This window comes from Acanthaster planci, linkage group LG06 (genome assembly GCF_054643075.1).
Source record: "Acanthaster planci isolate LZ-2023a linkage group LG06, COTS_SCS, whole genome shotgun sequence".
Classification (NCBI taxonomy): Eukaryota; Metazoa; Echinodermata; class Asteroidea; order Valvatida; family Acanthasteridae; genus Acanthaster; species Acanthaster planci.
The window spans coordinates 18,766,433-18,780,596 of NC_141782.1; the positions used below are offsets into that span (position 1 = coordinate 18,766,433).

The window sequence follows — 14,164 nt, forward strand, 5'->3', positions numbered from 1 at the left end:
TCTCCAGCTCTGTGTACCTCTCAGAAAACTTGGTGAGCTGTAAATACAGACATCCTGGGGTATGCACGGAAGACACGTATACAAGGTAGTAGTCATCGGAAGGAGAGAGGTAGATAGGATCGGGAAGGAGCATGGGCTGGCTCCTACAAACAAGAAAATAGAACAAGTTGAAAATGTCAAATCTTTGACAAAAAATTTTGAGGAAAAGCCCAGTTTTGGCTACTGCTTCACAGCAGTATGTGTGCCTGTCACACACCATAAGAACCAACAGATATAACAGTCATGTATATGGACATTTTTGGACCGAAAGATTAAATTCTAATCAACTTCAAGCAAATTAAAAGGGGGGGGGGGTAATACATGCACACGTAAGCTGTCTGTGTCACACAATCCACAATACCCACAGGTTTATTCATTAAGCCAACACTTTTTTGTTTGGAACCTCCCCAAATCCTCTGAAATCCACAACTGTGCAAGAAGCTGATAGAAGTACAGTATCCTTAGTGAGTACTTCTCCAGCACATGTAAAGAAATAAACACCCTTTTTGTGTTTCTTAAATTTTTTTGACAATATGGATCATTCTCTAAATTCGGGGTCCAATTTTTTTCCTGTTCCTGCTACATCTGTCATATGATTTGTAACGTTTAGAGCTTACAGTTTAATTTGCTAGACTGAATAAGTACTAAAAATTACCTGCCAACAAATAACAATAATCTGAAATCAATTTCAGTGTTACATGACCCTTGTCAGCCATGTCAGATGGTATATACGTGTCAGAGGTAACAGTGACGGAAAAATGTCACACCTTCTTTGGACCCCAAGTTTATAGAATGACCCATATGCAACTCTGTGCACCTCCAAGATCAACTGCCTAAACTCCATTTCCTCCAAATAAAAGATCTCAGTGCACAGCTTAATTAAAATACACAATGTGATTGAGATCTTCTCTGCACTACTAACGTTGACAAACAAGACCTCATGAAAAGCATGTTGAAATTACATTTAATTAATTCTGGGTTAATCCGACAAAAAAAGGGAATCCTGGCAATACTCAATTGTGACCCAATCGATGATTACATTTACTGTCTTCTCAGATTCAAGCCAAGGATTTTGACCACGTGGAGACTACAGTGCCTTAATTAAATCCTGTCATCGGGGTTCCTGCACCTAAAGGACAATTAAATTCTGCGAGTTTTCCATGACCAAATTATGACAATCCATGACCTAACAATGCAAATTCTTGGACTATTTGGACTTTTAAAGTTGCTAATAAAAATCAGGCATTTTATGCACTTATTTCTGATGATAGGAATCACACACAAATTCCATGACTTTCAGTCATTTATACAAAATTCCATGAATTTTCCAGGCCTGGAAAACGAAAATAAATTTCCCTGACTTTTTCATGCCTTTTCCAGGTCGCGGGAACCTTTTGTCGTAAAAATATCTGATAGAGGTCATATGCTTATAGGGACAATCAAGTCCATTAAGAAAGGAAAGCTGAAGATAATGCACTGGAGGGCCACTTATCAAGAAGACAGATTATTCGCAGAACAATACACAGACAACGGGTACATGTGGCAGTAATCCGTGTAGTCTCTTAATGTACACTGACCTTCAGACCTCAAACAATCTAAAGTGCCTTGCTCTCGTACACAACTGCTCTGTCTGTCCGCAGAGCTAGAGGACACTGATTAATCATTAGTGCTTAGTACGGGCACTCTCACCCGTTTTGGGCAAAGTGAATTGACATAAGAGTACTCAACAAACTGTACATCCGTTCACAAACAGACAAGACATCACTGGTGATTCTGTGGGTGACACAGAGATAAATTGGACTTCATCTGGAGAACCAGGACACACTTGGATAAAATTGCAGCTGGACATCGATCCACGAAGTGACGAAAAAGCAGGCACAACATATGTATACATGTATCTAAGTAACACTAAGTGAATATTTCCAAAGTAAATTTTGATTCTTAGTTGACTTTGGACAGCTTAAGCACTTGCATTTTATGTCTAAAATGTTCTTCACTAATTTCAAAGCGGTATTCCTGCTATTTCATCTGCTACTGTACAGCTCTAAGGCGAGAGCTCAATCGTGTCAGGCAGATATCACTAGTGACAAGGACCAGCACAGTGCGTGCCCCAAAGGATGGGTATCCTATCACAACGTCAGCTGTTATCTGTACGTGGAAGCCACGCGATCCCACCAGGATGCTGAGGCCTACTGCCAGGGTCTCTCCAAGCCCTGGGGGCCCGTTCACCTCACCTCCATAGGCAACATGGAGGAGAACAAGTTCATCAAGGACACCAATCCGTGGCCAGTGGGGGTTTTCAACAGTCAGTGGATTGGCTACATGCTGAGCCCAGCATCGGGACATTACGTTTGGACAGATGGGAGCCCAGGCAGCTACGAAAATTGGTTCCTGCGACAGCCCAGTCAGGGCCCAAAGGAGCACTGCGTCACCATGTTCAGCCTGTCTGGTACCTGGAATGACGATGACTGTACCAAGGAGTACAAATCCATCTGTAAAATGTCCCTGCAAGTTTCTCGCCTTCACATTTGAGGCAAGCTACCTGCAAATCTTTCAAAAGTCGGTGATGACGCTCTCCATAATATGAGATGCGACAAGCTAACAACACTGAGTTCTTCAGGAATTGAACAGTAGAGAAAGCTCTTCACAGCAAGACCAAAACCACAAGTGGGTCATGGAGCTGGTGACAACTGATAGCACGGTTTTACCAATGAAATGAGTGAGGTTAACAGTAGAGGATGTCACAACAATGCCAACAGTAAATTCCTAACACTGCACCACTCCCCATGCAAGTCCCGTCCTGATCAAGTAGACATTATTAGGAAAGTCGTTTGGCACGTTCCTTCCTGAGGCCTATTGTCAGGCTAAAGTCTGATGTTTCCATCCATCACAGTGACTTTTAATCCAACTTCCCTGTTTTATTGACAAAAAGACAAAGTGGTGAATGCAGTTAGCCACGATGGTTTGCCTTGTCATGGAAAACAAGTAAGCCACCAACTCTTTCCAAAAGGATCATGCTGTGATTTTTCACTTTAGACTATACACCACGTCAGGGACAACCAGTGTGTGGAAGGCACCAGTTATAGAATGTTTGACGGATTTGACTGCTGCTTTATACAAAACAAAGCAACATTGATTGCTTCTACATCTTTAGATTGACAAGGAAGTTGATATCAGTTTAGCATAAGCCGTAATTTGCCGTACATCAGGAACCATTTCAAAAAAGTGCAATGAACCACAATGAGACACAGAGGCTTCATGTACACTTTAAACTGATGTGCTCCTACAGAGGAAATCTAGAACTGTAATGTTGGATGTCAAGCTCTGGAATTCTTGTGCTGTTGGCAGCCAGATGCACTTTACACACTGTAAACTCCAGAAAAATCTAAAATTCTTATTCGCGCTCGAATTCCTGATGCGAGGGGCAGCAAATGTGCTCACTCACAATAAAACATGAGTCTTATCACTTTGTGTGCACGTGTATGTTACTGAATAATTAAACAGAGCAGAAACCAGGCTCACAATTGCTGTTTCTTCTAATGGAAAATTGCATAAAGCCAATACCAGCAAAACAAGGCAAAACAATTATGGTCTTAAAAGATGTTTCATCATCTGACTGACTAATCCTCTGAGGACAAGTAGTAAACTCATAACATTTTTAAAAACACAGCCTGTCAATATAAATGTCTGGGGTGAATTGTCAAGCTGGCTCTGAGTCTCCAGCGGTGGGCATCAATGCTTGTCTAAAGCATTTCAGGTTCGAATTAGTTTTGCTCACACACAGCATCCGGTGAGTCCCTGGACAAGAGACTGGGCGCTGCACTGAGTTGACGGATACACGCTGCCTGTTATCGTGGTAAAAACTGCTACATGGCAGGGCAGTGTTACAGAAGTTACAGTGAGTAGGATCATACACGTGGCTCTCAAGGCTGGATTTGGTCGATTTATCTCATCTTTATTAAAGAGAGTAGTGGTGCCTTTGGGCCAAAAACAATTCTGGGGCTGGTGTCATTTCAGCATAAAATAATCCCAACGTGAACTGGTTGGGAATGAACTTTGAAATCATCATAAAGGCTCCATCTGCTGCATTTCCTGCTACTGATTTAAAAACATGTACGTGTACTGCAGCAGACCTATGGGAGACACAAAGTTAAAATCACGTTAATTAAATTAACTTAGTGTAACCGAACGGTGGTTAAAAAAGGGACAAAGGGAGACCAACAACAAAGATTCCTCAAGCAAACTAGTCTCGGCAGAGTCAACAGGAGCTTGTCTACTGAAGTTTCACTTCCGCTATTCAGGCCAGCCTTGTGATATCCGCACGATCAGTCAGCACCGATGAGGCATTCCTCGAAGAAGTGGTAGCTTCAAAACCACTCTTCTGCTTCAACAGGGGAGGTCTCAACCAATGAAAGGGCAATTTAAGAAGACAACAGCTCCCACTCCTCATCACATCAGAAACTCCAGAGTGTTTACTGTGATTTTTCTTTATACATTTACGCGCATACCGACCAGGTCTTACAATAAAGCACAAGATCCAGACCTAGATTGTGTGCCCTCGCACTCCGTTCCTTCAAGTCACATAACCACCGCTCGGTTACATTAGAAGGTGTTCAGAGGCACCGCATGCTGTAAAAGTGATAACAACACTACAGGTAAAGGATGAGGTCTGGGGGAGGATTATTTTGCCTGCATTAAAGCCCCATTTTGTACTTCAAACATACGAGGACGATGCACAGTGAAACTTGACCGAGGAAGAAAACTGGCAGGGGAAGGTGGACAAGTTTGTTAGACATTTGGCACAGACAGATTGTGTTGATAACAGAAATACGGCTGACACTAGTGTTACTGTTCTAGTGAAATCGGAAAGGGGCCTGACATGACATCAGGAAGACAAGCAAAAGTAAGGTGAAGTTGAATCCTCATCGAGGGATAAGTAAGCTGAGAAGTGACTTTAAACATCTCAACATGTCGTACCTTTGCTCCAGGGCTGAGGGCATCACCATGTCCGGCAGAACCACTTTTCCCTCACACTTCTTCCTCAGCTTGGTAATGTGCTAACCAAATAAAAATATTTAAAAATCATTGACTTAAATTAAAAGAAAATGACCAATACTTCAACATTTTTACTCTGATTTTCAAGTAGCTTTCGCACAACCAAGGGGGTTAAAGCTGCAAGGTTTCATTAGTTAAGAGCCAATAAGTCTCTGTCTTGGTACGCTCCGTGTTGTTAGTGAGTTGCAAACAAAGTCTCTGTTAATTTTTGCGAGATTTTTTCCAAAGTGCTCATTCTTCAAAGTTAAAACCAGCAATACATTGCGATAGGTTCCTCTTCTTGCTAACCAATGCTCACTCGCCAAAACTGCATTGTAATGAACATTTGAGTGCCTAGAATCTCTGGCTCAATGATTTGAACGAATCATAGTACAACGCATCACCAAGAAACTGCCTTGATGGGCCACTTTCCAACTCAATGGCCAATTTCCTGTGCATATCATCAGGCAGTCACATGTAAATGCTAGTCCTTCATAGCATTTACACGTATGCAGAGCCATTAAAAAAAACAGAGGCTCAGTGAACCGCACCCATCAAAAATTCACATGAACAAAATTCAAATAATGAGTTGAAAACGTATTGACTGCTTGGTCATTGTTACCTATTGTAAAGGGATGACAATTTGCAAAATGTTCCAAAACGCCGACTTTTCTACATGATGCACTGTACATACATATTGATTTGTTTCAGTGATAGCTCACGTGTGAGTTACTCAAATTCAGTTTGCAACTGCCTCATGCACATCCCCATTTGTATTTGCCTGCAGTAAGGGACGCCCTATTGTTCCTCTTTAGTTCGTGCTTTAACTTCAATTTTTTTGGAAGACCTCCCGTACTTTTGAACACAAATATCAAAAGGGGACCCTCTGTGAATTGGGGACCTTACTGTCCTCTATTGTTCCGGGTCCACAATTGAATGCAACAATGAACTCACTGATTACTGGAACCAACTGGTTAGATATCCTGCTACATCCTGCCCATTCTGGGGGTGCCACTGGCTTCAGTGTTTGAACTATGTGAGTACTGTAGGACTGGTTTACAGTTTCAAGGACACCATAGTTAGGAACCAAATTGGCCCTCCGGTAAGATGGTCTCACCTCTGGGTTGTCCACAGCAAACCCCTCCTGCAGTAACTCCTGTCGGACATTGTGCGCGTTGACCGTGGTTTTGATGCTGGGCAGATGGACCCGTTGTACCACTGGGTCTAACCACAAAACGTTACCCAAGCTAGCCCACCAAAAGAAACAAACGAAAAAACAAATAAGTGGAAATTTGAAAAAGTTTAGGTTTAATCTTTTTTCGGGGGAAGGAGGTAACTTGGGAAAGGTCTTTGAAATGAAATAGACATTTGATTGTTCGGTGGCATGTGGCTCTACTCAAGCTTCCATATTCCTGTTGCTTCTTTTCAAAGTGGGGACTATTGTGAAGCTGGTGATTATGATGCAAATTCGGTCTTTTTATTTCTGGGCTACACACAAAGACCAAATTACCATATACACAAGAGCCAGGGTCTGCCTTCTTTCACAGTGTTCTCTCGAGCGTGGGCTGAGAATAATAGCTGAAAAGCGGGCTGAGGATCTCAATTTTTACGGCGTGTCTTAACGCGTCCCGGCGTGAACTACAAAAATGGAAGTTAATTTATACTTAGATGACAGTTTAGAGTTTCATAAACTACTATTAAGTGACCAGCAGTTTGAAGTATGAAGACCTAGATCACTGAAGCTACTCAATTCATACCTGAGAGTGATCTTTCCTTCTAGCTGTTTGTCATGAATCTTGTCATGTACGAAGAAGCCAGCCTGAAAACATAAGTAAGCATTTATCAACCACCGTTAACATGGAACTCAAGTAATTCCTGTAATGGATGCAGCATTATTCAGGAGTCAGAACTAACGGGGGACTTCTGAGACGTTTAGTCAGGTGAGACTTGTACATTTGCCACCAAAATGCAGCTTAAAAGTCTCCCATTACTGCTAACCCAGCAAAGCTCTGTGAAAACAGGTGTGTCTTGTCAAATATGAATAAAGAAATCTGGCATTTGAGTCGTACTAACCCAGCAAAGCTCTGTGAAAACAGGTGTGTCTTTGTCAAATATGAATAAAGAAATCTGGCATTTGAGTCGTACCCTCAGGGACAAAACGACGACAAAAACAGAGAATGCAGTGGACTAAAAAGCTATTCATTCTCCTGTTGCCACGGGAGAGAACTGAGCGCTGTTAAGGGTGGTAGGCAAATAAAGCTCTGCTATGATAACCACACTCCCACTGTCCATCAGTAGTAAGTTTGCGGTAGCACCATGTAGCAATTCTCTTGTGAGTTTGAGACGTTCTGAAACAAATCTTACTCCCAATGTGCTCGTCTATTAGCAAACGATTCCTTGGGAGATGTTGATGCAAACTAAAGTAGTGATAGGGGAGGGGATAGGGGCGGGGCTTAATAACAAGCCCCTCTTATATACCTGCGTCGTCCACTCAGTGTCACCATCTACCGGCTTGACTCGACACACGTAGATCTCAACAGCCTGAAGTAGTACAGAAGACATTGTAGTAATTTTCTTTGACTTTTAACTTTCGACTTATATCAGGTCTGATCACGTACGAGCGGCACTGCCATTTGACAAATGCCACCCAAAAACCCAACAAGTTATTCCAAAGACTACAATCCTGGACAAATCTCGTCAGAACATGCCTCCCCTCTGCCCCCTATCAATGTTGTTTCTCATTGGGTAAACTGGGCTTAATCTTGGTCCAATAATTGACCGCAACATTGAATGGGGGAGAGGGGGATTTTTTTACCGTGCTTCCCACAAGGTGTTCAAACTATTTTGTACAGGATTGTAGACCAAAAAAGTTGATGCATACAGCAACTGCAAAGGTGAAAGTGTCTGATGTCCTCAAATCAGGAATGTGCTCAGCACCAGACAAATTATGGAATTTATCCCCTTCAAATTGGCAGATTTTGCACACAATTTTCCTACCTGGTACGGTTTAGAGTGCAGATGATCAGGCAGCTTCAACAACTTGTTGACTGGTACCCGCTCAATTCTTCCCTGATCTACAAACTGAACCTATCATATGACAAATGTTCCAGAAATAAGGCCATGCCTGAGAAAATTGTTAAAAGTGTATTTGGTGTGCAGAATGTGGGTGAAAGTGCCAAACAGTGAGAAGATGCAGTTGAAAGAGGATAACTCGTCTTCCAACTAAATTTCTTTCTCTTTTTCACTTGACACAAAATGCCACTTATAACCGCTTTCCAAACAGACTTGTGCATCATAGTCAACTGTGTTTATCCCTCAGATGTCACCGGATGCTGATGTGGGCAAGTGGAAAATCAAACAGGTTTATTCTTTAACTGGAAATCCTCAAGAATTATTTTCTCCAAAATTTAAACAAAAGCGAACTCACCTCCTTCTCCTCCTCAAACAGTGCACTCCCTCCTCGCTTTGACCTCTGAACCCTGACCCGGTGGAAAACATGGCACCCGTCCTCCAGGCCGCACAGGTCGCTGGCGACGGGAGAATCGCAGCTCACCCGGTGGGCAGGGTCACTGAACCACGAGGCCATCTCGAAGGCCAGGTCCAAGTGGGTCGTCGGAAGAGCGACGGGGTTACTGGCCTCGGTGCTGCGATGCTCCAGGAGGCGGGCGTAGAAATTTGTTGCATTCACGACGTGAGTGACTAAAATCTGCAAATGTTGTCAAGCGAAAAAGTCTCGATACATTCATGAATATGCACATTGTTTTTTACTGAACCATCCCTGAAAAAAAAGGGAAATTTAAGCAGTCCTAGTTCCAATGTTTTTGTCTCATTTGCTTACAAATAGGCCGCTTCAAAATATCCATTGTCACGCGACTACAAAGGCAAACCAACTTAATCGTTACCTTGGCAATGCCAGCTGATGGAAGAGGAATGTGGTTGGCATTGCAACCCGGTGTGTCCACATCGGCGAACATTTCATGACGGCCGACGCAAGAAGACCCATTCCTGAAATACAGGAATGACGATGACGCATGCTCAAGTACACAGGGACAGTTTTCTGACTGTAGATCTATGAGGGTCTACCAAACCTGGCTTCGTCTCCACCCTTGACCTCTTGCCTTCAGTTCATTTGAATTTGACCCGACTTGGACACCCTAAAGCTCAATGTGACACAATTTTCTGCGAAGGGAAACACCCATCGTCTAAGATGGAATCAGGGCTTGGAGATTGTTCATTCCATTCCAAAAAAGTAAGATTGGAAACTTTTGCATGGTGGAGGCTAGACTAGGAGAGGTTTGTGGGTATACCGTGTGATTCTGAGTGGCAATAGCGAGGGTGGACTCGACGACCAGTTGTTCTCTCCCGGGGACACCCAGAGGATCCTGGTCGAAACGTCAAGTTTACACTCACCGGTTCTTCTCAGAACCACCACTCCTACGGAAGAGATTGATTTCACATGGTGTACCCGCAAACCTTTGGTTCCAACAGTCGAGTGCGGGAGATGACATCAAAAACGAAGCCGAGCTTTTGGGGGAAACATACTACTACATTGATCTGTGCTTAGCTGCGAGTGAAAAAGGAAGAAAAAAATTACCCGCATTCGCCAAAAGCCTTGAGCTGGTGACAGAGAGGCTTCCATTTCTTGCTTTCTTCCTTCTCCTGGGATCAAAGTTTCATAAAATGAATATTTGTGACGCTTCTTTGCATATTCACTAGACAACCTGTTCCGGTTAACTTCAAAATTTAACTTTGCCATGCCTGGTTGGTTATTTCATGAATCAGAAGGTTGGGAAAAAGGTTCAATGAGGTCCGAGTTCGATTTCTGCCACAACTGAAAAAGGACATTTTTTCTGGGGTAAATTCTCATGTGCACGGCATTCCTTCAAAGAGCATATTTTCCACTTAATATTAATTAAGCCCCCTTTCTATAAATGGAATATTCCACTGGTCGTATTAAAATCATTACCTGTATGGCTGCATCCAAGTTCAGCTGGGTGGGGATTGCAAAACTGCACCTCTTCAAGAGGTTGGCTAGTCCGGGGATGAGAGCTGTGTCGTCCTTGGAGATCAGTAGGATAGACCGGCAATCTGACACTTTTGCCTATGGAGGAAATCCAAAAGTAAACTTGTCAGGTACAAGAAATGCCGTACCTTTGTGACCAATCGGTAGAAAACACACAGTAGGTCCAAATGTATCATTCCACAGTAAGTGCATCGCTTCTCTTAAAACGTCTGTGAACTGTGACCTGACGACAAAAATCCCTGTCTAGCATATGCCAATGAAAGCGGGTTTTAGATGTTGCAAGCATGTTTAGTTCATACAGTGCTGTTTTTTCCCCTATAATGACCAAGTTCGTCAGGGCTATCATCTACACTTTTTGCCTTTCACCACAGCTCAAAAAAGAGCATCACAGTTTCCAATATGGGCCTCCTGATTTTTATCTTTGCGAGCACGTTTCAGCTAACCCTGCAAAAACTATTGTTTCTGGCACACAGATTGCATCATGGCATGACAAGCACTGGGAAAGGAAGTAGCCTAGCACCAACAACCAGCGGCTTAATCCCTCCCGACAGTCAGGAAAGCAAAGAGAAAGTTTAAAAAGGAATTTGAAAAAAATCAAACATTGTCCAGGTTTCATGGAACAAGTAACCATTATCATGAGCTATCCATATTCTCCCAAGCTACCCTCCCAATAACCTGTTACCGCATGTGGGGTCAGGCACTAGACTTGGATTTTTCAACCTTAAAAACAGTCTCCCCAAATTCTCCCTACCTCTTCCAGCTGGGAGGCGTAGTGGTCTGTCATGCAGCTGAGTCGTAGGCCAAACTTCTGCTTGGAGGGAGGGAAGTCGTAGTGGACCACCGTGTTGGCACTAGTGATGCCAAGTTCCTGGATAACATTGTCTGTGCACACTGCGTCGCGACAGAAATAAAGCAAAGCTGGAATCAAACTTTCCGAATAAAACTGGTGTACAGTAGAGCACAAAAAGTTACACTTGAGATTTCAACTTGTGTTATTATGTGTGATAGAAAGAGCATGCACTTTGCTCTGATACATGTATGAACATATCAAAGTCTGGCAATCTGATGAAACAGGATAATGGGTAATTCCAGAAATTAGGAGTCCATTTTGTTTTATGTTCCTGTCACATCTGACAAATGATTTTGTATGTTTAGAACAAATTTTCTAATAGTGCAAAGTATTTGGCAAATAAATAGTAATAGTTTGAAATCAGTTCCGGTGAAATTTCCATGACAAATAACAAAGGTCAGATGTAACAGGGACACGAAAATGTCCCCCTTCTGGAGCCCTATTTTCTGCAATTACCCTAATATGTAGGTCAAAACATGGGCATTTCCAAATCATCTCTACCGAAAAAAGAAAGGTTTCAACCACAGAGGGTTTCAAACACAAAAGTCGATCAACTACTTTGAGAGTCATCCTGATGGATTGGGTCACAAATGTCTACATTGGGGGCTGGTGGGCAAAATAAGAAATGTGACAAAGAATTTGAAAAGTTTCTTTCGAAGTTGAGAAGAGTCTGTCTGTTACGGAGGTGTCAGTTTGCCACTTCTGCCATAACACAGCATATCAGGCCTTCACAGGGAGCCATTGCTGCAGCTTGTTTTTCCAGACGATTCAAAACTCCCTCGCGATTATGCTGTTAAAATTCCAAGACAAGGGACTAGGAAACCTTGCTCACCAAGGATAAGTTGGGAATTACTACGTTGGTGGGCGCACCATTCCTCCTTGACAGACTCCAGATGATGCTGGGGCATACCCCTGAATGCTAGCAGTGCGTACTGACTGAAACCGCCCAACAGAACCTGCGGGGAATTGTACATAATGCAAGATTTACACGCACCAAGTCGCAAACTTCAGTCCCCACACACAAAGCAGTTATGAGTGTGCAAGTGGCAAAGTTATTGTTTAGACTTTGCTTCACTGCATATTGGTTTCTATAGGGCAGCGACTGGCCCTGGTGTGCCTACTGCATGTGCGTGCTTGTTGACACAACTGGCATAGATCACACACTACCTGTAGTTACTACCCAAGCCTGTAGTGGCCAATGACCTTGGAGAGTCACCTGCACTTGTACACTTCCCACTGGTGTTACAAAGTCACCCAGTTGAAAGTCAAGTTACAAGCTATTTAAATGATTGGTCACACTACAAACGTGACTGTACATAACGGCAATTCAGTTCACGGTGCGACCAACGCAATTTCATAGTCTTAAGTATGGCCTTGTCACTGCACTTGTTAAAAGACCTGAAGTGAACTCGACAACACCAATGTCTTGGTGCTGCCAACAAGGGGAACATTGTGAATGGTGTACAAAGGAAATACCATCATTATGCCCAGCAAACGATACTATTTCAGAAACTGGCATGGCCTCACATACATGTAAGAGGTTAGATCTTCTGTCTCATGAGTACACAGATAATGTGACTCAGCGGCCACTGACTGACAGACTGACCTCCTGAAGATGCTTGGCTTGATCCTTGGTGTTGGCGAAGATGACCGTCCTCCTGGCCTGAGTCGGCGAGTCCGAGTCCAGCAGGCCTCGGAGGAATCCGTCTCGCTCGCTGGGCTCTTGTCTTAGCACGACCTGTTAAAGATCACAGAGGAACAGAGTATGGCGAGAAGGCCAACTACACACCCTGATCCCTATAGAAGACAGACTGCTGGTGGTGGCTGAATTGTACGGGTTTTTTCCCTTACACCGATGCAATATACGTCTGTGTAAGGGCAAAACCTGTACTTAACATTAACATCTGGGTCATTCTACACATTTGGCATCCACTGTTTATTTTGTCCCTGTCACATCTGACAATTGATTGTGTAAGTTCAGAACACAGTCGTTAATTTGTACACAAAATACCTTGCCAAAGATAAAAATGAAGCTGTAAGTCAATTTCAATATTTCCGTGTCAACTTCCACAGGTCGGGTGTAACAGGTACACCCAAAATGTCACTTTTGGACCCCAAATTTACAGAATGACTCATCTCCCTGACACAGAATACCTCTTGAAAATTTAAAGTGCAACTTAGTAGTACATAAGTGGCCCTTTTGCTGTTTTACATGTTGAAGTTTCCACACAACACCACTTTTGACGTGTCTCAAATTAAATCTGAATTTCATACGGTTGTTGTGGAATAGCCCAAAGCTCTCCATCTCCATCTTTTTAAAGACATTTCTAGGACACGACTGGCCTCCATGAGGAAATGCTCACCTGTCCAACACGGGCGTACACTGCTGCCTCCAGTGTCGAGGCGATAACCACGACAGGGTCGGCCATGTAGGCACGGACGAAGGACCCCAGGCCCATGGTCCAGTGGGAGGAGAAGAGGAGAAGTTGCCTGGGGGCGGTACGCTGGCTGTTGGGCCTGGAGAGGACTGTGGCATACTCCGACATCAGCTCCTTTACCTGAGAAATAAAGAAAACAAGTGTTCTAGACGCTTCCTTGGAATCTTTGAGATACGGTTTGGCATACACCTCAAAACACTGATGTGCACTGCTCCTATTCGAGGGTCCTCACTAGTATAACGCATGCACTCAACTTAAACCATGGTGACACACACACCTTCACTCTTGACAAATTATCAACCACTGAACTCACATCAGAAATCTGAGACGTGATTTTAAATTCGGAAAAGAAATATGACTACAAGAAACAGGACAGTTGTGGGGGAAGAGCAATACCTTATCTGTGAAGTCTTCACAAAGGATGTCAGCATCGTCAAGGACCTTAGGACAAAAGAAAATACAACACAGTAAGTATTTCAGTCCTAATTTTGTTTGGCGGGGGGGGGAATGAATTAATGTTTCCATACAATGAATGCCAAAAAACTACTCCTACCTACAAAATGATTGCTGTGGAGGGCCTGACGTAGTCATCTGAGGTGGACATCTCAACTTACCAAGTGACTCAGTCTGTCGAGGCTGGTGTGGTCGTCTTGAAGCATTCGGAGGAGACAGGGTAGGGTAGCAACCAGAATACTGCAGCCATTCAACAATTGAACCTGCATGTATACAATGTGCACATGTGTTGAGAGCAAGACGAGCAAACTTGTCTTGGTTTAAAGA

The 14,164-nt window shown here is 43.3% G+C and overlaps 2 protein-coding genes across 4 annotated transcripts in view; one reads left to right on the forward strand and one right to left on the reverse strand.

The window, feature by feature from the left end:
• LOC110983278 (uncharacterized) overlaps positions 1-14,164 on the reverse strand; it is a 55,076-nt gene that overhangs the window by 24,549 nt on the left and 16,363 nt on the right. For all 3 annotated transcript variants that reach the window (XR_015425584.1, XM_022242410.2, XM_022242408.2), the window contains exons 16-31: positions 13,999-14,100; positions 13,781-13,825; positions 13,310-13,504; positions 12,553-12,684; positions 11,779-11,902; positions 10,848-10,987; positions 10,040-10,174; positions 9,668-9,732; positions 8,976-9,078; positions 8,501-8,779; positions 8,071-8,160; positions 7,552-7,614; positions 6,831-6,892; positions 6,191-6,320; positions 5,017-5,096; positions 18-143 (exon numbers count right to left, since the gene is read on the reverse strand). Coding sequence is in view for 2 of the 3 variants with exons in the window: in XM_022242410.2 (XP_022098102.2) it covers positions 18-143; positions 5,017-5,096; positions 6,191-6,320; positions 6,831-6,892; positions 7,552-7,614; positions 8,071-8,160; positions 8,501-8,779; positions 8,976-9,078; positions 9,668-9,732; positions 10,040-10,174; positions 10,848-10,987; positions 11,779-11,902; positions 12,553-12,684; positions 13,310-13,504; positions 13,781-13,825; positions 13,999-14,100 (1,871 nt within the window). In the remaining variant the exon portion in view is untranslated. The remainder of the gene's footprint in view (positions 1-17; positions 144-5,016; positions 5,097-6,190; positions 6,321-6,830; positions 6,893-7,551; positions 7,615-8,070; positions 8,161-8,500; positions 8,780-8,975; positions 9,079-9,667; positions 9,733-10,039; positions 10,175-10,847; positions 10,988-11,778; positions 11,903-12,552; positions 12,685-13,309; positions 13,505-13,780; positions 13,826-13,998; positions 14,101-14,164) is intronic.
• LOC147798916 (C-type lectin lectoxin-Phi1-like) lies at positions 1,608-3,473 on the forward strand. Its single transcript, XM_087137729.1, has one exon. It carries the CDS (start codon positions 2,017-2,019, stop codon positions 2,569-2,571), a length of 555 nt encoding a protein of 184 aa, XP_086993855.1. The 5' UTR covers positions 1,608-2,016; the 3' UTR covers positions 2,572-3,473.